The sequence below is a fragment of the Penicillium chrysogenum genome (assembly GCF_028827035.1).
Source record: "Penicillium chrysogenum strain IBT 35668 chromosome Unknown utg000002l_segment0_segment0, whole genome shotgun sequence".
Classification (NCBI taxonomy): Eukaryota; Fungi; Ascomycota; class Eurotiomycetes; order Eurotiales; family Aspergillaceae; genus Penicillium; species Penicillium chrysogenum.
In genome coordinates, this window is record NW_026622750.1 from 1,402,370 (window position 1) to 1,427,310 (window position 24,941).

The following is a 24,941-nucleotide window of genomic DNA, read 5'->3' on the forward strand; positions in this document are numbered from 1 at the left end:
TCTGCCATATAAAAGCCAGGATTATCCCTTGTCCAGATGTATCTCGTCTTTGGCTATATATAGAACAAAGTCCGCTGTACGGCTTACACTTTTTACCGGCCATCGTATATCCCACATATTGGAGTCTCATTTTTTATATAACAAGATTAGTCGACCGTTGTCTTCTTGGTGGTCTTTTAATACCCCGTTTTATATGTACCTCTAGTGGTCATTCTAGGCATCTGGTTGTTGGGTAGATAGCAGCGATGTCTCTATATATAGCCCCACACACGAAGCACCAAATCCAGAGGCGACTACTCTTCGTAGTGAAGATACAGCATATATCATGAAAGTTATTACTGTAGCATAAGAATAACCATAAAGAATCCAAATTGCGTATATTGCGGGTCATAGTATCATATGAGCTTCGTACATGTCGTTACATCCTGTCCATCTGGAGTTCCATCAGACCTTGTAAATAACCAAAAAGAAAAAGAAAAAGAAAAGTAACGCTGCAACCGATATGTAAAACAAACAAACTCCCACCACACGAGGATAGAGAATGACCAAATCTCTGGTTTACAAGTTCGTCAATTTGCGGAACCAACTGGGCTTCTTAACACCCGAACTCGGCGGAGCACCATGTCGACTTCCCGGGTGAGACCTCATTCCACGGTCACGTTCATAATCGCCACTTCCAGAGCTGCTCTTCACACCTTCACGACGAGAGCCACGATGCCGCGAACGACCATCGTCAACCTCCTCCTCGTACTTCGCACGACGGCGGGCCTTACGACGAAGAGCCCGACGGGCTTCCTCATCCGACGAAAGAGAATGAGAATGAGCATTTCCTCCATCATCAGCTGCAAGAGGAGGCACATCAATAAGAGTGGGGACTATCTCTGGTGGCTCTGGAGGCTCGTCGCTTTGCGAGTAAACCCACGAGGAAATTTTATCTTTCGCACCCTCGCCACGATTCAACCCACCAGTCATGAGCGGCTCCCGCGTTGGCTCAGGAGCGACCTTAGACTTGCGACGACGAGCGTTCGGCTCTTCATACGCGCGGGAGCTACGAGCCCCACGACGATCGACCTCGCGTTCATCGGGATAGACCTCAGGAATCCTTTGCTCGCGTTCACGACGCCGGCTCGCTCTCGCGGCCATCATCTCCTCTTCGCGCAGTCGCCGGCGCTCACGGCGTTCTGCAGCCCTAGCGTCAGCCGCTGCTTGAGCTTCAGCCGCCGCTTGCGCTTCGGCTTCGCGAGCCGCTTGCTCTTCTCGAGCACGACGTTCCTCGCGTGCAGCTCGCCGGGCCCGCTTGATTTCTCGTAGACGGTCTTCCTCCCGTAGGCGCTCTTCCTCTTCCTCTTCGCGAGCACGTTGCTCACGTGCCCGTTCTTTTCGCCTCGCGCGCCGCTCCTCTGCTTCCCGAGCTTCCGTTTCACGGGAGTCGGAAGGTGCCTTTCGGGATCCACGCCGTGAATGGCGTGCTGCGCGCCGAGCTTCCGCTTCCTCGGCTTCTGTGTCGCCGCCTGCTGCGCCAGCGGCCTCGGTCACGAACCCTTCGCCATCGGTGTCTGGTCGGACAGATCCTCGGCGTCGATCCTCGCGGCGTGATCTGCGAGCGCCGTCGCGATCCATTTCTGGGTATCTTGCGTCGTCATCACGATGTGACCGCGACTTCCGTCTTTCGGGCATCTCTGGACGTTCTGGGCGGTCGGGGCGTGTACTTTTTCTCAGGGAATCGAGGAGACCCATTAATCCACCGCTCTCTTGTTTCTTCGGCGGCGCGGTGTTGGACCGCTTCAGACGGCGTTCTCTTGGAGGCGCATCGACAAAGGCCATATCTTCGGGCCCTGACATGATATCTGGGCCGGGATGCGCTTGATATGGATCGACCAGGACAGCATCGTCCTCGTCGTCAGGCCTCGGGCGTGGCTATAAGGATTGTCAGTTGGTAAAAAGGCACGAAGAATAATGTAGTCATGTCGACATACCTGTCTCTTAGCCTTGCGCCTTGAGCCCTTAGAGCCCTCCTTGGGCGAATGACCCTCGGCATCCTCCATGTCTACCATAACGAGGTCATCATCCTCGATCGCATACGGATCTCGAACTGTTTCGTAAACAGAAAGTCAGCGAGAAAATGTAAGCTTGACGAAAAGGAACATACCTGATTTCCGCCTGTCCGTGCGCGGGCGCTCACGTCGGGACTTGGAAGGATCCATGCCCATCAGCTTGGCTGCTTTTCCAGAAACCTCAGGCTTCTCATCCGGAGATGCTGGGTCGGCAGTTTTGTCGTCCATATCAACTGATGGGCGCCTGGATACGGGTTTCGACGAAGAGCCAGGTTTGCGAGTCGATTTGCTTTTGGACTGGGGTGTACCCAGGACCATGTGAGCCAAGGCCACGCCACGTTGATTTTTGGAGGATCGCCCCTCTCGTTCTCGCCGTTTCTCTCGGTCAGACGCAGAAGACCTTTCCACTTCTGGTTCCGGGTCTTTTGGTCGAGAGTTTCGAGGAGACTCCTTTTTCTTTGGGGGTTCTACTTCCTCTGGTATTTTAGGCTCCTTCTTGGTCAACTTCTTTGGAGGTTCCGCCTCCTCCTGGACCTTATTCTCCTTCTTTAACTTCTTTGGAGGCTCTGCTTGCTCCTGTGTCTTGCTTTCCTTCTTGCTGGATTTCTTTGGGGGCGGTGCGGCTCCCCAAAATCCCCATGAAGAGGTGTTCGTATTCCGTTCAGCGCGTGCTCGCTCTTTCTTGGAGGGCTTGGGAGGCTCTTCGGCAGGCTCTGGTGGTGGGACGGGAGGATCACCTTCGTCCTTCTCTTCTGGCTCCTCTGGTACAGGTTCGGGCTCGGCTTCAGGCTCTGGCGCTGCCTCGGGCTCAGGTTCTGGTTCTGGTTCTGGCTCCGGCTCAGGGTCTAGCGCACGTGTCTCCTCGGGGGGTGGTGGGGTTGGCTCCCTGGCTGCAGCCGCTTCGGCCGCAGCGGCGGCTGCCGCGGCTTTCTCGGCTTCAGCCTTTTTATACTTCTTGAGTTCCTTTTTAGTCATTTTTGACAAGTCTGGGGCCGGTGGCTCAGGTTCCGGTTCCGGCTCGGGCTCGGGCTCTGGCTCTGGTTCCGGTTCTGGCTCAGGCTCAGGCTCGGCTTCAGGCTCAGGCTCGGGTTCATCTCCAAAGTCTGGGAAGCTCCCAGGAACAGAGTCCTTGGAGACTTTCCTTTCCTCGAAGTCATCAGCGTCTGCTGTCTTGGACTTGGATTTTGAACTCTTCTTGGTAGGAGCGGGCTCCTCTACGGGAGGTTCAGGCTCCGGCGCAGGCTCTGGCTCCGGTTCGACCTTCTTTTCCTTAGATTTGCTCTTCGAGCTAGTTTTTTCGGCCTTGGCCTTCTCCTTCTTGGCCTGTTCCAGGGCCTTGATGCGTTCGGCCACACTAAGCTTGGAAGTCTTGGACTTAGATGACTTTTCGGGGGCAGGAGGCTCAGGTTCGGGTTCAGGCACAGGTTCAGGTTCTGGTTCTGGTACAGGCTCTGCCTCCGGCTCAGGCGCTGGGGCGTTGTCGCCAACATCAATAAGGAGATCTTCCTCTTCTATAGGCTCGGGTTCCTTCTCCTCTTTCGCCTTGGCCTTCTCATCCGCCTTCTTCGTTGATTTGGTTTTGCTGGTAGAACCCCCTGTTAGGGTCGACCAAAAACCTTTAGATGACTTTTCCTCTTTGGGGGGTTCGATGGCTTTCGTAGTCTTCTTTGAACTTTTAGAGGTCTTAGGGGCTAGCTCAGCCCAAATATCGTCCGCATTGTCATGGAAAGCTTCTGGCTCTGGGGTTAGGCCTTGGGCAGGAGGTGTTGGCGCACGTGGGGGCGGTTCTTCAATATCCTTGGCCTTCTTCTTTTTCTTGTCCTTTGCTGTGCCCCAAATTCCCCAGGATTCGTCTTCCGCCGGTTCCTCTGGTTCTTGCTCTGGTACGGGTTCGGGTTCAGGTTCAGGTTCGGGCTCAGGCTCAGGCGCTGGTTCCGGCTCCGGTTCAACAACCGGTTCAGGTTCTTCGGGGGCTTGTCGGATGGGAGCTCGAAGTCCTTGCCCGGAATGGGAAGGCCTTTACGCATCAATTGTTTCTCTCGCTTCTTGCGTTCTTTAGACGATATGTCTCGCCAATTTTCGTATAGGGGTTCATCAGGCACCTTCGGAGCCTCGGGTTCGGGCTCTGGCAGTGGCTCTGGCTCTGGCTCTGGCTCTGGCTCTGGTTCAGGTTCCGGTTCCGGTTCTTGTATGGGTTCTGGCTCAGGTGCTGGCTCAGGTGCTGGCTCAGCCTTGCCTTTGCTTTTCTTCTTGTCCTTCGAGGAAATCCCCCAAGCGGCGAAAACATCAACTGGCTCTTTTGTTTTAGCTGGTGCCTCATCGATGATAGGCTCCGGATCAGCCAGAAGGTCAATCTTCTTCTTCTTCTTTTTATCTTTGGATTTCACTGGAACATCCCAACCCAAGTCATCATCCGCCTCGGGTGGCTGTTGAGTCTCCTCGACCACCGGTTCAGGTTCGGGTTCGGGTTCGGGTTCGGGTACAGCTGCAGCCGCAGCAGCATCAGCTTCAGCCTTGGCTGCTTCATATTCTGCTTGCGCCGCTTCATATTCTGCTTGCGCCTTTTCTGCGGCTTCATCTTCGTCTTTGTATTTCTTCTCCATCTCCTTCTTCGCTTTACGCCGCTCCTTTGCGGAAAGATTTTGATACCAGGCTTCCTGCGTGAAATCGACTCTGGGTGCAGGCGGAGGTGGAGGCACAGGAGCCTCTGGTACGGGATCCGTCTCCTTCTTTTTGTCTTTGCTCACATCCCAGCCTCCCCAGTCATCTTCTTGCTTGGTCTCGGCGGGTGCGGAACCCAAGCCAAAATCGAAGTCGCCGGTTTTCTTGGAGGTTGTTCCCCAGGGGTTGTTGTTCTTAGACTCGTCTTGGGAAGGGTCACCGAGATCGAGCTTGCCACCCGTATTCCAGTCTTTGCCCCATCCGCCGAAACTAAACCCAGTTCCGCCGGTCTTGGGAACCGGATTGTCGAAGTTCAAGTCCAATTGCGGTGCGCCATTATCAAGACTTACGTCCTGGAACGCCCCAGGCGGTGCAACTTCTCCCTGTAATTTTACTTAGACAACCATCTTGTACATCGGAGGAGGATGGTCTTACCTTTGCTTTCTTCTTTTTTCCTACGTTCGTGAAGGTAGCCCATGAGTCGTCGCCCCCACCCCCCGTTATCCTCAGCCCAGCTAAGATCTTTGGCAGCAGAGGCTTCAGCAGCCTTTCGGTCTTCCTCTTCCTTGGCTATTCTCTCTTCTTCCTCCTTTGCTAGTCTCTCTTCCTCCTCTTTCGCCTTTTTCTCTTCCTCTTCCTTGGCTTTTCTCTCTTCCTCTTCCTCCTCCAGTTTCTTTTTCTTCTTATCTTTCTTTCCGCTCACATCCCAATTGCCCCAATCGTCACCGCCATCTCCCCCGTCGCCGTCTCCAGCACCACCTGAGTCACCACCATTCCCACCATCACCACCGTCGCCGTTGGAATTGTCGTCTCCTCCACCATCCCCGCCTGCCGGTGGTGGCGGTGGAGGGGGAGAAGGAGGTGGTATTGCTTTCTTTGCTACCGCGGGCTTTTTCTTCTTATGTTCCCGAACACCGGTAGGATTCTCGAAATCAATGCGTACATCCAGCATCCGGTCTTTCAGCAACGAGGATGATGGCTTGTGCGATTTTCCACGAGTCTTCGGCGCAAAGGAAACTGCCGTTGATTTGCGCTGCGCGAGCGGAGGCAGTGCGGAGTATTCTGGAGGGAGATCGCGGATCACATCGTCGTAGGGAGGCGGAGGCTGGTCGTACGACTCTGCCTCTGGTGAGCGAGTCGGAAAGCAAGAACTCAACCCGGTGACTAAATCGCCTTTTTCGTACACCCGGTCATCAGGCAGGCCAAAGTTCGCTTGCGTAGTCGATAATTTCCAGACTTCGTTGGGGAGCCTCTCCTCCATTTGCACGTTCCGTTTGTAGTATGCGACATCGTCCGCGGCGCTGGTCTTCCCCGCGCATGCGCGATAAGGCCTCTCAATCGCTTCCATGTTGAAAATCACATGCGCCGATCACGCCTGGTCCGGTCACTGATACGGCAACTCAGCGATATCGAGTAGCGAACGCATCGGTGGGCGGGTTGGTTTCGAGTCCTGGTGGGGATATTGTCCCAATCGATCACAGACGGTGTTTCTGGGCGCGGCGTTGCGGGAGAGCGGTATTCGTGTGGTAGGTTATCCGAGCGGGTATTATGAGACTATTAGGCAAAAGATCAAGTCAAATTCAAGTCAAATAGCCTCCCTGCACGACCGGCGCGACTTCAGATGTTTTTGGATGCTGATAAGAGATATATCGACGGACTAAGAGATAATGACGCAGTCTGTAAAACCGTGTCTGCTGTAAATTGAACACAAGAAAATTCAAGGAGTCAAGGGAGTCAAGGGAAAAAAATATGGAAAAAGTTAGACCGGGAGGGGATCTTCTCGAGAGGCAGGGATAAGTTCAGGCGGTGGAGGTGAAGATCATCCCATTTAGCCCGCCAAGTTCAAGGTAGTTATGTACTCCGGCCGTACAATGTACTTGTTCAATGTTGTTATTATTGCATTTATGTGGTCTAGGGTGTCTCGATGTTAATATAAAGATTATTCGAGTCCCCCAAACTCGGACAACACACTTATATGAGCATCCCTGGGAAATTGGAAAGAATAACACAGATGGCTGGGAACACTAAGCGCATACCTGAGCCAAGTACAGAGTATAGAGAAGGGTGCTTGAAACTGACAATATGTACTCTGTACATATATGTATACTAAAATATGTACGTTGACTTTTTTCTATAACCTGCATAGCATACCTACGTAGGTACTCGAGAGGTCAACAAATGTTGCACAGACCCCACGATAACAGTTTGCCGATTCCATGGTTCCCAACTTCAAATCCATGGATTTTGAGGAAATAGCCTGTGCCGTACCGTGGTACTACAGCCAATTTTAAGTCCAATTGCATCGAAGTATATCAAGAGGCACCAGCTAGATATGTAGTCCATAACATATAGTGGCAATCCCATAGCTATGTGCAGGCACTCCGCTATATATGTTGCGTTTTTACCCTCCATTATTACCACAAACACCATATATTGTATGTTTTACACACGTTGCATGGAGTACACCTGTAGATGCTCCGAAATACTCCTCGAGGCCAATGGTTTACTCAATGCAAATCCCAGACTAAAAGGCCACCTGCAAGCGCAACACATCTTTTGCACACCGCCACTTGAGCTTCGGAGTAAAAAAAATAAGGGCCCAATGCGGGGTTGGTGGAGAGGGTGCATCAAAAAAAAAGGATCAGAAGGGTCCTTTTCTCTCTGACTCATTAATTCAATGGAAACGCTGTTGTAGAGGGAATTGAGTTGGGCTGGAGATGGTGAACTTCGCACGAATTCATTACGATTTCTTATTGCAGCGCCTCCACAGCCCGACCAAGGAAAACAATCCAGTGTAAAGAAACAGCTTGACAGACAGTACAAAATACAGCAATAAGAAAATGTGAAACAAGTCATTTGGAAAACTCAAAAAAACAGCATGCGACGAACAAGCCCACCGAGCAAACCCCTTTCCGAAAGAAACCTCCCTCGACCAGGTCAACACCATCCCATTGGAAACCCGCGGTATAAATCAGTTTCAGGTTTCGGGCTCCTCTTGAAACAGGTAGTCTTCCGGTGATTGGTAATGAGAACTCTCGGGTGCTGGGATTCCATACACCTCTTGACACTCTCTCTCATACCGTCGACGATCTTCGATTTGCAATTTGCGGTAGCGCTGGATTCATGGTCAGCATTTGCAAAATCCAGTATATATCGATGCTGCCGAGATTGCTTACATCTTTCTCCGCTTGGGGTAGTGCAAGCCATTCGCGGCCAATGGCTGGGAAGCTCTCGACGCCAGCCCTTCCCTGGTACTCCGTCTCCATGCGTTCCTTCAAGTATAAAGTGTAGGCAGATCTAGATACCGTGACCAAGCGGTCATCTTTGAGTGGAGGGTAACTCTTGTTCTCAAGACGCGAAAGAGTTAGGCGGGCAGAGTTGGCCTCTCTGATCTGGAGAGGTGTGTGCGACTTGACCCACGAGTTGTAAGCAGCGGTGTTAGCGGCGTAGTTCGCCTTCGCTTGAGCTTGTAATCTCTGAATTTGGGGGATCAGTATGTCGCTCCTAACGTATACTGAGAAATTCGAGGGCACATACCTCCTTATCTTGAGGGCTGATTGCTTTGGCACGCTCTATGGCAACCAGGAACGCTTCTTTGTGCGAGGAGCAACCTTTGACATGGGGCAGTATCTCAGACATAGCAATAGCGAAGGCGTTGTTGGGAAGCCTCTTCGGTCGCCCGCTCACGAGGGCAGTCGCCTTGAGGTCCCTGATGTGAGCCCGGTGTTTCCTGATTCTCTCAATTTCTTTTTGTGTCTCGCTGAGAGGCTTCTTCTTGGGCTTGCCGGCCTTCTTGGAGCTCTTCGCCTTGGGCGTCTCGCTCGCTTTGAGAGGGGTAGAAGCAGTCGCGAATGAATTCGAATGAACCATCGATTGGGTGGAGGAAAGGAGTTGGACTTGCGGGCGCGCCAAATCAGAGCCCGCTGTCAGGCTGACGCGACGAAGTTGATGCTGCAAGTCGCTCACGCCAGTACGGGGAGAGAGAGCACCGCGGTGCAGGGTGCGGAGGAAGCCCCCCGAGCTGCCGACAGCCAAGGCATGAAGTGGTTATCGTAGTAGATTCTTTAGCTGGAGCGAGGTGCTATAATAAACACCAGAACAAGTCAAATTAGCAACTCAATATTCAAAAGCTAAGGACCGATAACAGGAGCTGTTGACGCAAGCGGAGCAAGAGGCGCGCGCCTGCTTTGGTGTACCTATCCGCATCGGGCCTAGCCCCTTTACCTGCCTTACGTAATCTGTTTCTTGATTCCAACGGTTTGCGCCGTGACGGATGCGATAGACAAACACCTCACACGTTCCTTCTCTCTCGGTCCCCTGAGGCCTGAATTGTCGTCTCAACAGCCTTTTTTTGCGGGGCGCTTTCTCTTCCTCCCTCTCTCCCCTTCATCGATCCGTGTCCCGGGTGCTTTTGCGTTCCAGTAACACTCACTGATCAGCCTGTAACAATGGCTCGCCACGGAGATACTCGCTCACCATCACCTGTAGGCAGCACATATTCTTCATCCCGTCGGCCTCGCAGAGAGGATGATCGCTATGACAGAACCAGGCGGGATGATGGGCGTAGTTACCGCAGATCCCGCAGCCCAGAGGTACGTGTGGCGCAATCGCAAATTCACACATTATCTTGCAATCTCTGACCATTCTTGCGATATCTAGAGACGGTACCGCGGGCGCGAACGCCCTCGCGATAGAGATTCATATCGACGACGAGACCTGCCGATAGATCGGCGCGACGAAGATACTTATCGGCCAGCTCGGAGAGACCGATCCCGGGAACGGCGACGAGATGACGACCATGATTTCCGCCGCAGAAGTCGTGATAGGGATTACCGTTCTAGGCGAGATGACTCCCGCGATCGGGACCGCAGGCGGATAGATGATTCTGCTGATTTGAAGCTCAAGTCTAGACGGGATGACAGCCGTGATCGTGCTGCGAGCCGACGGTCTCGGTCTAGAACCCGAGAGGTAAGCTGCTCCCATTTTGCATCATGCCGAGCCCTTGATATTAATTGTATCTTGCAGCCATCCAAACCTTCCACACCGGTCCCGACTGCTCAGACAGATGAAGAGAAGAAGGCAGAGAGACTTGCCAAGCTTGAAGCATGGAAACAGAAACAAGCCGCCGAACGCGAAAAGAAGCAAAAGGAACAGGCATCGGTCGATCCCAAAAACATACTCGAAGCGATTGACCGTAAATCGAGTGTGTCTCCAGCTCCTGCCGCATTTCCCGGAAAGTCCAAGTTCGACCCAAAGGCTATCGTAAAATCATCAACCTCGACCGCGGCTGCTCCCGCGGTGCTTGGTACTGATGTTGCCGTTCCGACGTCTGCCAAGGCTGCATCCGTGACAAAACCCACCCTAGCAAGTGCTCCGCCCGCCACCCTCTCTGGTCCCTTGAAAGCCAAAGGTAATGTTAGCGGATTTGGCCTGGGTGCCAAACAAGTCCCTGAAACAGAGAAACCCTCTGCTTCTAAACCTCTGGGATTCGGGGATGGAGATGAGGGATCAACACGCAAGAAACTTGAGAAATTGCCGACCACGCCTCTCGATGTGAGTGCACCGGTGGAGGATACGGGAGAAGATGATGATGTAGACATGCAAGTTGAAGGAACGGAAGAACACGCAGCAGCCGAAGCTCGTGCCGCAACTGAACGCCGGGATACACGACTCCAGAATCAAAATGATGATGTCCACATGGAGGAATCGACGAACGTGCAGGCCGACTCTACTCCCATGGAGGTTGACGATGCCGAAGAAGTCGATCCCCTAGATGCGTTCATGGCTGGACTCCAAGACTCGACGCCGCCTGAACGGACAACTGGGGCCACATTTGCCAAGAAGAAAACAAATCAACAACCAGAGGCTATGTTTGGCGACGATGAGGATGTGGATGTGACGGCGGTTGGCGACGAGAAGGCCGAAGATGTCCTTGCCCTGGCAGCGATCAAAAAGAAGAAGCGGGAGATGCCTGATATCGACCACACTAAGATCGAGTATGAGCCGTTCCGTAAGGAATTTTACACCGAACCATCCCACCTTGCCGAAATGACCGAGGAGGAGGTAGCAAGCTTGCGACTTGAACTCGATGGCATCAAGGTCCGCGGCCACGATGTCCCAAAACCTGTTCAAAAGTGGTCACAATGCGGTCTAGGCGTTCAGACATTGGATGTTGTTCACAAACTCGGGTGGGAAAGCCTCACATCTATTCAAGCCCAAGCAATCCCCACGATCATGTCCGGTCGCGATGTCATCGGCGTGGCAAAAACTGGTTCAGGCAAGACTGGCGCTTTCCTGGTTCCAATGTTTCGGCATATCAAAGATCAACGGCCCTTGGCTAGTACAGATGGCCCCATCAGTATGATCTTGGCCCCCACCCGTGAACTGGCCACCCAAATTCATAAGGACTGTAAGCCTTTCTTGAGGGCCTTGGGTCTTCGTGCTGTCTGCGCGTATGGCGGAGCTCCGATCAAAGACCAAATTGCCGAACTTAAACGGGGCGCGGAAATTATTGTATGCACTGCTGGTCGTCTCATCGATCTGCTGGCCGCAAACCAAGGACGGGTCCTCAATCTACGCCGTATCACGTACGTCGTCCTAGATGAGGGGGATCGCATGTTCGATATGGGCTTTGGGCCGCAAGTTGTGAAGATCATGGCAAGCATCCGACCGGACAGGCAGACTGTCCTTTTTTCGGCTACTTTCCCTAAGAGTATGGAAGCATTGGCCCGGAAAACCTTGAACGATCCAGTGGAGATCACTGTGGGTGGCAAGAGTGTTGTGGCTCGAGAGATCACTCAAATCGTCGAGGTCCGTAATAATGACCAGAAATTCTTCCGCCTGTTGGAGCTCCTGGGGAATCTGTACGAAGACGACGCAAATGAAGACTATCGCACCTTGATTTTTGTGGACCGCCAAGAGGCCGCAGATGATTTACTCAAGCAGTTGATGTATAAGGGCTACCCTTGCATGTCGATTCACGGTGGAAAGGATCAGATTGATCGTGACAGCACGATTCAAGAATTCAAGGCCGGCGTCTTCCCTATCCTAGTCGCAACGTCAGTTGCTGCTCGTGGGTTGGATGTCAAGCAGCTCAAGCTCGTTGTCAACTATGATGCCCCTAATCACCTGGAGGATTATGTCCATCGTGCCGGTCGCACTGGACGGGCTGGCAACACAGGAACCGCTGTCACGTTCGTTACCGAAGAACAGGATCGGTATGCTTTGGATATTGCAAAGGCTCTCAAACAAAGTGGACAGGAAGTGCCCGAGCCTCTCCAGAAGCTGGTTGATGGGTTCAATGAGAAGGTCAAGGCCGGCAAGGAGAAGAATTTCTCACGTCATGGATTCGGTGGTAAAGGTCTGGACCGTCTGAATATGGAACGTGAAACTGCGCGACTGCGTGAGCGGAAAGCATACAAAACTGGTGATGAGGATGAAGAAGAGGATAAGCTTGAGACTGAGCAGGAATCAGATGATCGATTCAACAAGGCTCTTTCAGCTGTCCGATCCGCTGCTGCCCCGGCTGTTGCACCAGCTGCACCTTCAGCTTCTATGCCGGGTGTGCCGAAAGGCGTTGATCTTGATGGAAAGATCGTCGTTCATCGTACGGAGAGAGCACCGGCGGGTGCCTCAAAGAACCCGTTGGATAAGGTGGGCTCCGCCGTTGCGGATATCCATGCACGTTTGAGTCGTGCGGGTGTGATGAGATCGGGTGTGCCTATTGATAACCGTGGCCCTGATGCTGGAGCGTTCCATGCAACATTGGAAATCAATGATTTCCCTCGTAAGTTATCCCATATTCCTCCCATATTTGAGACAATTACTTACCATTTACTTTTGTCATACAGAAAAAGCACGTTGGGCCGTCACAAACCGTACAAACGTGGCAAAGATCCTGGAGGCATCCGGTACCTCCATCACCACCAAGGGTAATTTCTACGCAGCCGGGAAGGAACCCGGGCCTGGGGAACTTCCCAAGCTGTACATTCTGGTTGAGGGTGAGACGGAGATCTCAGTCACCACCGCCATCCATGAGCTTAGACGTCTGCTTAAGGACGCAACCCTGGCAGCCTCAGAGGGTGAGGCGCGTGCACCAGTGGGTGGCCGCTACAATGTTCTTTAGATCATTCTTTAGTTCATGGTAGGCTCAAATACGTCGTCAAATATCAATGATTGTACGATATACTTGGCGAGTCTTGATTCTTGTAGAAGCCGAAGCTAAAGAGTACCCTCCATGATTACTCTGAGTTAGAATTGGAGAAACCGAGGCTAGTCGGAGTACCAGCTGAGACTAGTATTATCACATCATTTCATCTAAACCCCCAGTGAAGCTTAATTTCACCGACAAAAAAAAGCCAATGAACCGCAACAAAAACGAAGCAATCGCTATAAGGAGACACAACAAGCTCACAAATACAACGCCAACAAGCAAATCTCTAGGATACAATGGCAGTCATGATCAAATTAAAACACCGTATGGGTATGCCTATTCCCATCTCCTTGCAGCCTCAACCCCATCTACATCTCGCGCAGCCCTCTCTGTGCGACTGACTTGGTCTAATGTCTGCGCCTGAGTCTGTGCCTTCTGTGCAGCCAGCTTTGAGCCCAATTTCCCTTTATTGGCAGAGGCGCTTTCGGCGCGTTTCTGTAACACAAGTCAGCAATGATAGCCTTGCATAGCATATGGTTGCGGGACATGAGCTGTCATACCTGTGCCGCAATTGCAGCATTTGCACGTGCCTCGTCTGTCCCGCCAGTACTACCATCTGCGGTGCTCTCCCCCAATGTGCGGCCGGGTGTAGCCTTCCAGTTTGTCTTGGCCGGAAGTGGGGCGCGGGGTGCGGCAGTTCCCCCTGAGCTGGTGCCGACTACACGACCCGGCTGACTGAAGGGGTCTCCTTGATTGGATGAGCGGGAGCAGATGTTGCCCATTGTGATTGTGTAATGAGTCGTAGGGACCGGAAAGTTTGTTGCCGGTTAGTCTGGGTTCGGCGCAGGATACAGGATACAGGATAGGGAAAGGTCGTTGACTAGAGCCTCAGTTACGGTGCAGAGTTGGTATGTTGAGGAACCTAATTGAATGTAGGGTATTTCTCTCGGGTAGGCTGTCAGGTGCTCTCCAGGCTGTAAATCAACTTGTACGTTGTTCACGTTGTTGTGGGCGGGTCATCACAAGTGGATGTTGGAGCATTGCGATAAGCTGATAGTCGATCCGGGGCAAAGGCGGTGAATGAAGGCCGCGACTGGTTTCAGTAAGTCGAGCTGCGTATTTGGGCTTAGGAGGATATGTTGAAGGTAAATAGAAATAACCATGGATGTCATTCAGCTCATCGAGCCTATGCGCTCTATGACTCAACATGAACTTTCTTCTTTACACCGGATGCAAACTGAAGACAAACTACCCGATTTGGGCTAGTATCGCAGGTCGGACCAGAGTGGCAGATTATGGCTTAGTCAGGATCTTTTTTTTGGAGGGGAATCATCTCCCGCGGGGAAAGGAATTCTTCATCGGAATGCTGGGGAGCATTTTCCTTGGATTGCTCTCAGGTCTCTATTTCCTGCAGTTTTGACTCTATATCACATCCACCACAAGATTTCCCCAAAGTTGCTCGCCAAACCACGCGCTACGATTCGCTCGAAAATCATGACGCCTAACCCCCAAGGTCCCCATCCTTCCCTACGTCCCAAAGGTCCTCACGACTACACTGAGGGGTCCCAGTTGTCACCAGGTTATGTCCCCTGATCTTCTCAAAATCCCTTGGGTTTGATCCTGCATCTGCTGTGACTCCAAGGTCCTCCTTTTCGATTTTCCTGCACGTCGATCTCGGTCAATTCTCCGATTGCGCCTGTTCCCAACCAGTCCGGTCCAAGCGTATGACACGATTGCGAAACTATCCGCACCGTGAGAGGATATCATTCGGTGCTACAACCTAAACTGTCCCGGGTACGGCGTACACACTGGGTGACGCTTGGACTCGTGGATTCGTGATTTTGTAGTGGGATATCGTACCTGACATTCACTGTCCCACTTACGGTCGCACACTACTCCGTTCCTCGACTGTATTTTCCCCGTGTCGTTCGTTGTACACGCTGTTGTGACGACACTGTTCCTGGGAGACCCGATTTGATTTTGACCCAACACCTTCCCTGCGTTATCTGAAGTGAACCGTGCACCATGGTGTCCCAAACCCAACAAGGCGATTTCTGCCTTGAATGCAATTGGGAAGCGTTTCACATAGATGGTAAGACTGCGGTCGATCCCTCGGGCAATGCTCTTCAGCATCATTTGAACTGTTCAAGTCACGAAACCCAGTCAGCGCTGCCACACTGTGAGGTCGACGAGGCCTGCTGTGATGTGGACGACTGCGCGATAGACTGCGGGTCTATATGTGGCGACTTTACGGGCTGTGACACTCCCACCGTCTGCTCAATTACTCACTGCGAGGATGACAACTGTGATGATAACTGCGACGGTGACCACTGCGACGATACTCATTGTGATACCAACCACTGCGAAGAAGTCAACTGCCAGGACAACCACTGCGAAAGTATTGACCCTCTGTGCTTCGAGAACCACTGCTGTGAAGGGACCGTGAATCAAGATTGTGGCTTTGACGCTCTGTTTGGACTCAACACCCCACTGTCGCTAGACACGGGTGTTTTCCCTTCCATGGCAATGGGGAACCATTCCGTTGGCCAAGCGACAAAAGCCATCCAGCATCAAGTACCTGGTCTCGTCGATCCGTTTCAACAGGAAAACTTCCTATCCTCATACCAAACGCATGCCACCCACTGCGAGCAGGACGTATCCAACCACTTTGAGTGCCATGATTTCCAGAAAGACTGGCAGAGCATGTTCGCGCCTCCTGTTCCCACGCAGGCTGAGGTCAACCCAGCTGAGGTTTTCCACATGCTCGGGATGTGTTCCGACTTCTCGGTATGCCAGGATCAGCACGTACCTGCCCCTCAGAATGATCTCAATACCTTCGAAAAGCCCAAAATCGACACATCAAATACATTCAATTGCTTCCATCCTGAACACCATCATGTCCACAGCCACTTCAAAAATCCCAATGATTTTAACCTGCAAGCAACCCGTAAAGGACCTCACCGCAACCATCATCGCTGCCGAGCTCACACCCATGCCCATACTCACCCCTATTCCCCTTATTCGCGACAATCCCGCTCGAGCATCAGCTCCCACCTGCTTTCAAGCCCAGGAGAAACCCCACCACCTCTCGAAGGTGACACTTCATCCGTGCTTACCACGCCGGACTTTTCTCCAGATGACAGTAAGCTGCATATCTGCAAGTGGGCAACGGAGATTCATGGGATCAAGGCTGCTTGCGGTGCTACTTTTGCCGATTGTGGTTCTCTTCAGGAGCACCTCGTTGCGACTCATATGAATACCGTTAACGGTGCCAAGGGCAATGGGTACTACTGTTGCTGGGAAGGATGTCATCGTCCGGATGAGCCCTTCTCTCAGAAGTCCAAGCTTCAAGGCCATTTTCTCACTCACAGTAACTGTACGTCATGTTTATTCTCTCGTTATTTATCGATGGTAGGACAAATGTGCTGACACGAATGGCATCTTTACAGATAAGAATTTTTCGTGCTCGGTGTGTGGCAAGGCGTTTGCTAGACAAGCGACATTAGACCGACACGAGCGCAGCCATCGCGGCGATAAGCCATACACCTGCAAACACTGCGGTAAATCATTTACCGATAGCAGTGAGTTGAGTACGTTGCCCTGGAATTCCATCTCGAGTCCGCTGCTAACTATCTCAGAAACACACTCGCGAACCCACACTGGCGAAAAGCCCTTCAAGTGCACCTGGCCAGGATGCAATTTCACCACGGGCGACGTGAGTTCCTCCTTTTTTATGTAACATACCTGCTCATGCTCTAACATCGAACAGTCTTCCAATATGTCTAGTCACAGACTCAGTATGATACTCCTTCATTTTGCGTTTACCATATTTACTGACTTGATTTAGCTCACGGGGAGCGAAGACATAAATGCCATTTCCCAGGATGCACCAAGAGCTTTACTCGTCCTGGTAAGTCATCTGACCTTTGTTAAACTCGCCCACATACTGACATTAATCTATAGACCAATTGAAGCGCCACCAGAGAACAACGCACAAACAAGAATTCTCCCCGTCACTGCCATCACCTAGCTCCGACCACTTCACTATGACCCCCTTCACTCTCGTCTAATGAACCACACCTTTGACTGCATCATTGTATGCAATTGCCATGCCTTACGACCCAACAGATTCAGGCGCTATTTGCCGCCAGGCGTACTATGAATGGTTGAGAAACACTTTGTTTCTGGCGTTTTCCGGATTTTTTCGAGAACCACCAAAAAGCTTGATACCACTTGCCCTCGATCTTGCTGGGACTTCACCCCAATGATTTAATTGATTTATTGTCTTAAGAGCCTCAACCGATCAACTCTTTGATTGACCCGGGTGGCCTATTTCCTATATGGTCTTATTATGTTATGATTTGCTTTTTTATGAAATGGCATTTCAGGTATGATATTTCGGCTAGGAAATTGAAGCTTGCAAACTCAAGATGGATAGTCTGTTTATTTCTTTTGCTGGTGTGGACTACAACATAGAAAAGTACGAGTTAGACCTTAAAATATACAATTGCCGCATCTAGATACAGAACCAATCCGTCGCAGCACTCCAGTTGCAGTAACCGGATTTTGAACAGCCATGCAGCAACGCGCTCAATCTTCCGTGGCCCTCTCCTCAAGCGCCTCAACAGCACTCTTCAACTCCCGAATCCGATGTCCAACGCGCCGCCGCACCTCGTCCTTAACACCCTGCGGAATCTCCGCCGGATTATATTGGGTTTCGACAATATCACTCTCCCCCCGAGTCCTCTACCTGAGATGACAACTCATCCGCCTCATTCTCAACTTCCCCAGGACGAGCAGTGTATAGGCCATACACAGTGGACAGCTGATTGAGAGCATCGCGGGCAGACTCGCGGTCCGAAGCAGCGTAGATGGTAGATGAGTCCGTGCTCTCAGTGGCAATTTCGAACTCGTCTTTGGCAACTTCGTACAGCTCTTGTAATTCCTCGACCAGGAGATCGGCTTCGGCTTTGCCCGTGGATCCTTTTTGGCCGGCGTAGGTCCTCGCTGTAGGTTTGAGAAGTGATAATCGAAGTGACAATGGCTTCTGGCATGAGATTGGGCTAGTCCGTACTTTGTTAGAGCTGGACATGCTGTGTAACGAGCGAGAGACCGGGTGCAGCCGCTGTATGGAGGGCCGATTGATGTGGTGCGATTGTAGGCCTCCGAGGCGGAGGAGTGAGGAACTACGCGCGGAGCGGACGCAGGGTAGGGCGGACATCTTGAAATCAGGTGCGAAAGAAGTAAATTGGATATGGATTTGTGGACAATTTCAAGAACGCATCTGAGCTGTTATAAGAGGCCGCCCTGGGATGACGTCGCCGGCGGTTTATCGGATCACGTGGCGATAAAACGTGCTTTCCATATCACGTGCTACTTCCTTAGCCTCAAGGATCCACTTACTGATGGTCGTCTCCCCTGATTCGATCGCTGAGCAGAACTTGAGCCTAGAGGCAAGCAGCCTACTAGGGCAATACCGCAATGAAATCATGATACTGAACCCTCTTGTGCCATTATCCCTTTCTAGATTACCCCATTGTTTCATTAAGACGCACTGGCATGATCAAGATGGGGAGTTAACTCGGAAACATATACTTCATTCCGGGGGGAATACGGGAGAAGGCCTTGGTTTACTCAACCCGGTTACATGGCTTGACTTTCCAGCTATTAGACGGACGTACCTCATGCCAATTTAAAAATACTTTTTATTTCCCGGGTGTCGCTTAATTATTAACATAGGACATTATGCGCCTAATGACATGCTGCCAGCTTCCATATGAAGCTACCGTCAAATGATATTAACATACATTTTCTTATGCTCAATACTTCTTGTCTGCGTAGATTGGGGACGCGTCAAGTTCATGTCGCTCTATCCCAGACCCTATCTCAGATGCAACGTCGGATCCGTGTAGTTCGCGGAATCCTTGTGCCCGATATATAGGTTTATTTAAAGCATGCGACTTTTCTTCATGGGGGAAGGAAGTTCCGCCATCGCGACAGTTGCATTTCTCCCGGCGACGACGCTTGACTGTGCGGCATTCTGGCGTCGTCGCCGGATCAGGAAGAAAATGAGCCCAGCAATTGCCACTGCGGCTAGGACCCCCACCACGATTCCGGCGATCGCACCACTTGAGATAGTGGGCTTATCACTCGATGCACTAGGGGCGGAAGAAGAGCTGGCAGCGTCGGTAGCGTCTGCAGTAGGCGTGGTGGCTATCGTGGGTGTTGGTGAGGAGGTTGTATCGGTCGATGATGGGGAAGCTGATGTCGAGGAGTCTGAATTGGTCGGTGATGGAGAGGCTGATATCGAGGATGTCGAGGACTCGAAAGCAGAAGTATTGTTCTTCACCTTGAATGACAAAAGATCCGCGCTCGAGACGTGGTCTGGCCAGGGGTAGGTCTTGCATGTATAGCCTTCGGATGGCTCCTCGCAGTGAGTGTTTCCATAAAGGAAAATGCACCAGTATCCCTCTTGAGGGGTCCAATCAAACACATTCCCTTCTGGGTTATTCATTAACTTGCAGTCCTGGCTGACATCATTTTGAACCGTCAGCAATTTGCCATCTGGCTCGTGCCAACTGAAAATCCATGCTGAGACCGAGGGTAGGCAGGTGAAGTAGAGCAGCAAGGGAAGAAGTGAAGAGACCATCATAGCTGTGAATGGGGACCTGCCAAAGACAGGAACAATCTGGCTGTAGACACAGAACTAACGTTAAAATTTGAAGTCAAATTTCTGCGGGGCGTCTCTATCTTATGTTTAATTTAGCATCAGGGCCCGTAATGGCGGGCTATACTGAGACTGGAGATTGGTCCTCGTAGAACTAATTGTAGGTGCATAAGCGAAACACCAGAGACGGCATGGCCCTTCACTTGCTATGCAGGGTGTGTTCATTGTCCAATAATACCTTTGTTGGGAGATTTCGATAATTTCTTGGCAGGTAGAATACGAGATGATCGGCAATGTAGCAACCTCGTTCCTAGTTAGGGCGCTGACTTGCATGAAGAACCCCAACCCGCAATCGTCGGTCGCGTGCTGGAAGATTACGACAAAATCCACGGAAGAATAAAAAAACCAACCAGAGATGGGAGTATAGTGCGAGGCTAACAGCACCCGGATAAGGTATTTTGTGCTTTCTTATTTAGAGAGAGTGGGGAATGGGGGCCAGGGCTGAAGAAGGCCGGAGAGGTCTGTTAAGCACCGTGTCACGGGCCAGTCCTGGACTTTGCCGAGGCGTCACGGCCCACGACGAGGCTCAATAGCTACCTCCTCCCTCCGCCCGCAGACCTCCGTCGCATCCTATACAGGGTGCGAAGCCAATAAAGCATCTGAGACTATATCCTACTCCACGTAGACTAGTTAGAAAGGAGACAGAATGCAAACCACATGACTGTATGCTGATTAGTTGTGTGTTACTGAGATAATGTGAATGATGCTATTGAGCCCCAGGAAATACACCAGGAGGGATAAGTAACAATATACACAAAAGCATGTTCAGTCTCTATTCCTATGGACGTTAAATAGCATCAGAATGTTATCGCACTACTTATTAGAAAATGTTAGTCACGAAATTATCTTATCTAGGTATACTATAGTTCTCTCCTATATAGTAGTTCTCTATATAGCTATTATGATTAGCCAATTGCTCAATCAACGAGTTTGGCAGAAATCAATAACTAAATGTCGATATGCATGCATATATACGATGCGTTTGTCGCTATACAGACTGAGCATTTGCCTAGTTTGTCGCGTTTGTCATTCCCGCAGGCTTCATAACAGCCTCCTTTCCATAGATTCACATCACATCTTTCTTCCTCCTTCATGCCCCTGGTAGCATGTAGCCTCAAGACTAAATTCAAGGCTTACCTCATGGACTTTCAGCTAGCCACGCCGTTAGTTTGATCTTATTTTCCAGCTGCCCCTCTTTAACATTTAATTGAATTTAACCGTGGACGAAATATATATAGGGTAGCGGTCGGTAAGGTTGAGTCAATCCTAAATTCATTCAACATCAACTGTCCCCCACTAAAGTTGATTTTATGATATCCAGGATGGATCTGAACTTCGCCGTGGTGCTACAGCCGCACATGTTGTTTTTGGAAAAACCCAGTCTATGAACAGTGCTACTTATATGTTTGTCCATGTGACAAAATATGCGCGTAGGCATTCCAATCCTGCTGTCACGACGATTTTACTTGAGGGATCGGAAAAACTCTTTATTAGACAAAGCTGGGAGCTCAAGTGGAGGAGGTTCACGTTGCATTGTCCTGCCGAGAAGGAATATTTCGCAATGGTGGACGGAATGACAGGCGCCATGTTCCAGTTGATCCTTCGGCTGATGCTCACTCTCGTGCATAATGGTGAACAGTCGAGTGAGAACAAGAGTTTCGATGTCCTAGCGCGGACACTAGGTAGATGGTATCAAGTACGAGACGATTATTTGAACCTCCGAGACACCGGTTCTACCAAGAAAGGTTTTTGCGAAGATCTGGACGACGGCAAATTTTCTTACCCAGTCGTGCGATCTTGCGCGGATCCAGGGCGCAAAGACCTGCTGGTTGGGATTTTGCATGGACGGGATGCAACGGAAGGCACAGCCTTGCCGCTTGAAAGCAAGCTTCGAGTCTTGACCGTCATTAGTGAAGCTGGCGCGATGCAGGAGACGTGGCAGTTGATCTTACAGTTGCAGAGTGAAGTCGAGAAGGAGATTAGTCGCTTGGAAGATATTTTGGGGGAAGATAACCCGATGCTGCGAGTTTTAGTTAAGGTCCTAGGAGATATTCCCGAGCCCTGGAATACGGACTGAGCAGACACACATACGAAAACGGATAGGGCTTGTGACTTTCTTCTGAGGTGGTGGAAACAGCAGGTTTCGAGTTTGTCAAGGAGTGATTGCAGTTCTATTTTGCCGATGAAACATGAAACTGTTCTACATTTGCTTGCTATTTATGCCTGCCTATATTGTTACCCCCACCATGCCGCCGATTCGCTGTCGAAGCTCTCAAAATGTAACTGAGGAAGAGGGTAGGCTGCTAAAAATCATGCATCCACCCATACATTTCAGATGATACCCAAAACAACCAAGCCGCTAGGATCGACCAAACCCGTCATATGCAGTCGAGACTACATATGACCCTGGAAAGTCTCACCAAACCATCAGCCAAAAACATGGTAACCAATTATTTGGCTAGTAATAGGCCCAGAAGAAGCTGTATGGTTTCCCAGGAACTAATGCCCCATGCTCGCATTCTTAGAGTAGCCCGGGGCCTACTAGGGCGAATGAACCTGTTTCTAGGCATCTATGGCTTAACCTTTTTCATGGAGGCTTTTGGTTAATTTTTACATTCCACACACTAAACAGAGTACATCCATGTGAGTTGAATATGAAAGGGGGAATTCCCCGCTACTCAGAAGGATTCTTCCGGAGCATACAAGGCCAATCATTCCTTTCCGTCTAATATCTCATCCATGAGGCCTTCAAATCACAATCATTAAGGAAACCCCAATGTTGGATCCGCGTATATAATGAATTTGACTTAGAATCTGTCAACTCAGTCCAAGGATTGGGAATAATTGCGGTATCTTGCCTTGAGAGGTGACATGAAAGGTTGCAGCAGTGTCTCGCTTGTCCCGCACACCCGGCCCCGTGCAGATCGTTTAAAGCTGAGTAGATAATCTGCGATAATCTATTTGCTTCAGGAACAACCTTGCTGCATTGCAGATGTTGGGTGTGACCGAGCCTGCTGTCTTGCCTCACACGGAGACCCATGAGTTGCTTGCCAGCGCCAGCCAAGATAAAACCGGCATGCAGTGTTTTCAGCCAGTTCCCATTGATGCATTGCTGCCTGATGCTCATACATCAACACCAGAACATGCATGTACTTCACCGTTCGAACCGCGCCTTGGTTGAGGTGAGGTAGCTTACTAGGGTTGCGTGTGATCTACGTTCGAGGCCCGGTGAGCGACCCTCTTTCTGTCAAGACCTGACACTAGTTCCAGTTAATACCTGCAAGGTTAACAAGCTAACTACCTGGTTAGGTACCTAGGTAGTTACTGTGTGCAGCAAGTCCTACGTTACGAGGTCACTTCAAGAGAAGCGGTGGCCCCATATTTGATCTGACAGGAGTTGCCCCGCTTTGGATTTCTTTGTTTGGTGTCTTTCTTTGGAGACCATTTTTGATCCCAACCTCAGAAGATCCTTTTTTGTTTTTCCCTTTTATCAAGCTCTATGCCCTTACGCTCGAGATTGACAAGCTTTCCCAATTTCCTCAGAGGTCTGTCTGGAAGTCTTACGCTACCTATTCGAACTGATAAGTCTGCTGGATAGCAAACATATCGAATGCAATGTCCTCTGTGCCCCCAACCGAGGCCGCCCTTCAATCTCTCCGAAATGAATTGAAAGGCAACATCTTCCGAAATGTCGATGGCTTCTATGCCAAGTACTTCGAGGGGAAGTCCTGGTCCGGAGCCGTCCAGAACAAATTGGAAGAAACAAAGTCAGCCGATATTGTTAGCAAATTGTCTGCTGGGGTCCCTGGCATTGCTCACTTCGACCCGCTGGTGGAATGGCTTGCCGGATTCCAGACCTTGTTCTTCACGGCCGACCAATCCAACTTCCGCTTCCACAGCAGCCGCTCAGTAACACGAGTAGCACATCTCAGGCCGTCATCTACCTCGAGACATCCAGTCTCCAGTCAGTTGCGGGCAGCACCCGAGTGTTTGGTGAATTCCATCAAGACAGCGGCTCCGTCTTGGCTGATGACGACGACGACATTTTGCGCTTCTGCGAGAAAGCACAGCAGGTGTTCAAGGCCCAGTCGGCCCGATGCTTTGTACACGGGTTCCTGGTCCGCGGTACTACGCTGGAGCTCTGGGCTTTTGATCGGTCGGGGGCCTACAGCAGCGAGAGGGTTGACCTGGCGCAGAGACCCGACCTGCTGGTGCGGACTTTGGCCGGCTACACCTTGATGAGTGATGAGGAAATTGGGTTTAACACTTTTGTAAAGCACGCACCTGGATCGGACAGCTATATCGCATTTGACCACCGCGACAAGCTCCACCTTCGACCAGAGTTGATTGCAACAGCAGACTATATAGTCGGGCCCGGAACAACCTGCTATGTGGCCTCGACATCGACAGTCGGGGAACCAGACACTGTCATCAAGTTTTCCTGGCGCGAGGATGAAGAGCCCACCGAGGTCCGCCTACTGAAGCGGGCGCACGAGCGCAACGCCTGGGGCGTCATCCAGCTCCTAGGCTATCAGGACCTGGTGAACATCGCCGACCTTCGCCAGGGGCTACACTTTCCTCAGACGTTTGCGAACCGGACATTCTCGTGCGTCGCAACCACCCCTCTAGGCCGTCCGATCCGACAGTTCGCATCGATTCCCGAGCTTTTGGAGGTCTTACGCGACCTTGTCAAAGCCCTTCAATCCCTCTACGTGAATGCGAGGATCCTCCATCGCGACGTCGCCATTAAGAATTTGATCATCACCCCGCAGCACAGCACAGACAGTCCCAGGGGTGTCTTGCTCGATTTCAACTTCGCGCTAGATCTCGACAACGTCCGTCCCATTGAGCCAATGGTTGGATCAGACGGCTTCATGGCCATTGGCATTCTCTCCGGACAACGGCATACGTATCGGCACGACTTGGAGTCCCTGTTCTATGTGTTCCTATGGATCGCTATTGCGAACGACCGCGTGCACGGCGAGGCAAATGACATACTGGAAGGCCTACCAAAGACATCACGGCTCTGGAAATGGTGCACCATGGACTTCGGTGCTGTCGGACGGGATAAGGCCGCCGACATGAGCCCAGAGGGCTTTGAAGGAATTCTGGACGAGTTTTCCTCTGACTTCGCTCCTCTCCGAGGGCTGGCCAAAGAACTGCACGCCCTGATCTTCCCTGTTCGTGATGGAAAGATTTTCACGGGTACTGAGACAGACCAGGTAGCTGTTCAGAGGCTCTATGATGGATTCGCGGATGCTTTCAACCGGAGTGCCTTGGCATTCCAGGGCTAGGAAGTATTAACTACTTCTAAGGGTGCCCATTAGTTGCAGTTAACTACTACACT

The 24,941-nt window shown here is 51.2% G+C and overlaps 9 protein-coding genes across 9 annotated transcripts; 4 read left to right on the plus strand and 5 right to left on the minus strand.

The window, feature by feature from the left end:
* Window positions 1–558: 558 nt before the first annotated feature.
* N7489_004088 (uncharacterized protein) lies at window positions 559–6,063 on the minus strand (the record flags this gene model as incomplete). Its single annotated transcript, XM_056709840.1, has 6 exons — window positions 559–1,917; window positions 1,977–2,092; window positions 2,150–3,934; window positions 4,078–5,098; window positions 5,151–5,237; window positions 5,419–6,063. The coding sequence occupies 6 exons, from the start codon at window positions 6,061–6,063 to the stop codon at window positions 559–561; spliced, it is 5,013 nt and encodes a 1,670-aa protein (XP_056568261.1).
* Window positions 6,064–7,692: 1,629 nt separating this feature from the next.
* Window positions 7,693–8,735, minus strand: N7489_004089 (HMG-box domain-containing protein; the record flags this gene model as incomplete). The annotated part of the gene is made up of 3 exons (XM_056709841.1): window positions 7,693–7,830; window positions 7,892–8,191; window positions 8,253–8,735. Coding segments are annotated over 3 exons (921 nt in total), but the record flags the coding sequence as incomplete, so codon positions are not given.
* Window positions 8,736–9,163: 428 nt separating this feature from the next.
* Window positions 9,164–12,840, plus strand: N7489_004090 (uncharacterized protein; the record flags this gene model as incomplete). Its single annotated transcript, XM_056709842.1, has 4 exons — window positions 9,164–9,307; window positions 9,375–9,683; window positions 9,741–12,501; window positions 12,566–12,840. 4 exons carry the CDS (start codon window positions 9,164–9,166, stop codon window positions 12,838–12,840), a joined length of 3,489 nt encoding a protein of 1,162 aa, XP_056568263.1.
* Window positions 12,841–13,203: 363 nt separating this feature from the next.
* Window positions 13,204–13,649, minus strand: N7489_004091 (uncharacterized protein; the record flags this gene model as incomplete). The annotated part of the gene is made up of 2 exons (XM_056709843.1): window positions 13,204–13,362; window positions 13,428–13,649. 2 exons carry the CDS (start codon window positions 13,647–13,649, stop codon window positions 13,204–13,206), a joined length of 381 nt encoding a protein of 126 aa, XP_056568264.1.
* A 1,243-nt stretch (window positions 13,650–14,892) lies between these two features.
* N7489_004092 (C2H2-type zinc finger protein) lies at window positions 14,893–16,937 on the plus strand (the record flags this gene model as incomplete). The annotated part of the gene is made up of 6 exons (XM_056709844.1): window positions 14,893–16,243; window positions 16,317–16,457; window positions 16,506–16,582; window positions 16,637–16,664; window positions 16,715–16,777; window positions 16,831–16,937. 6 exons carry the CDS (start codon window positions 14,893–14,895, stop codon window positions 16,935–16,937), a joined length of 1,767 nt encoding a protein of 588 aa, XP_056568265.1.
* A 656-nt stretch (window positions 16,938–17,593) lies between these two features.
* Window positions 17,594–18,088, minus strand: N7489_004093 (uncharacterized protein; the record flags this gene model as incomplete). Its single annotated transcript, XM_056709845.1, has 1 exon — window positions 17,594–18,088. The coding sequence occupies one exon, from the start codon at window positions 18,086–18,088 to the stop codon at window positions 17,594–17,596; it is 495 nt and encodes a 164-aa protein (XP_056568266.1).
* Window positions 18,089–18,814: 726 nt separating this feature from the next.
* N7489_004094 (EGFR-like transmembrane domain-containing protein) lies at window positions 18,815–19,519 on the minus strand (the record flags this gene model as incomplete). Its single annotated transcript, XM_056709846.1, has 1 exon — window positions 18,815–19,519. The coding sequence occupies one exon, from the start codon at window positions 19,517–19,519 to the stop codon at window positions 18,815–18,817; it is 705 nt and encodes a 234-aa protein (XP_056568267.1).
* Window positions 19,520–21,155: 1,636 nt separating this feature from the next.
* Window positions 21,156–21,671, plus strand: N7489_004095 (uncharacterized protein; the record flags this gene model as incomplete). The annotated part of the gene is made up of 1 exon (XM_056709847.1): window positions 21,156–21,671. One exon carries the CDS (start codon window positions 21,156–21,158, stop codon window positions 21,669–21,671), a length of 516 nt encoding a protein of 171 aa, XP_056568268.1.
* Window positions 21,672–23,209: 1,538 nt separating this feature from the next.
* Window positions 23,210–24,888, plus strand: N7489_004096 (Protein kinase-like domain protein; the record flags this gene model as incomplete). The annotated part of the gene is made up of 2 exons (XM_056709848.1): window positions 23,210–23,454; window positions 23,517–24,888. The coding sequence occupies 2 exons, from the start codon at window positions 23,210–23,212 to the stop codon at window positions 24,886–24,888; spliced, it is 1,617 nt and encodes a 538-aa protein (XP_056568269.1).
* Window positions 24,889–24,941: the final 53 nt, after the last annotated feature.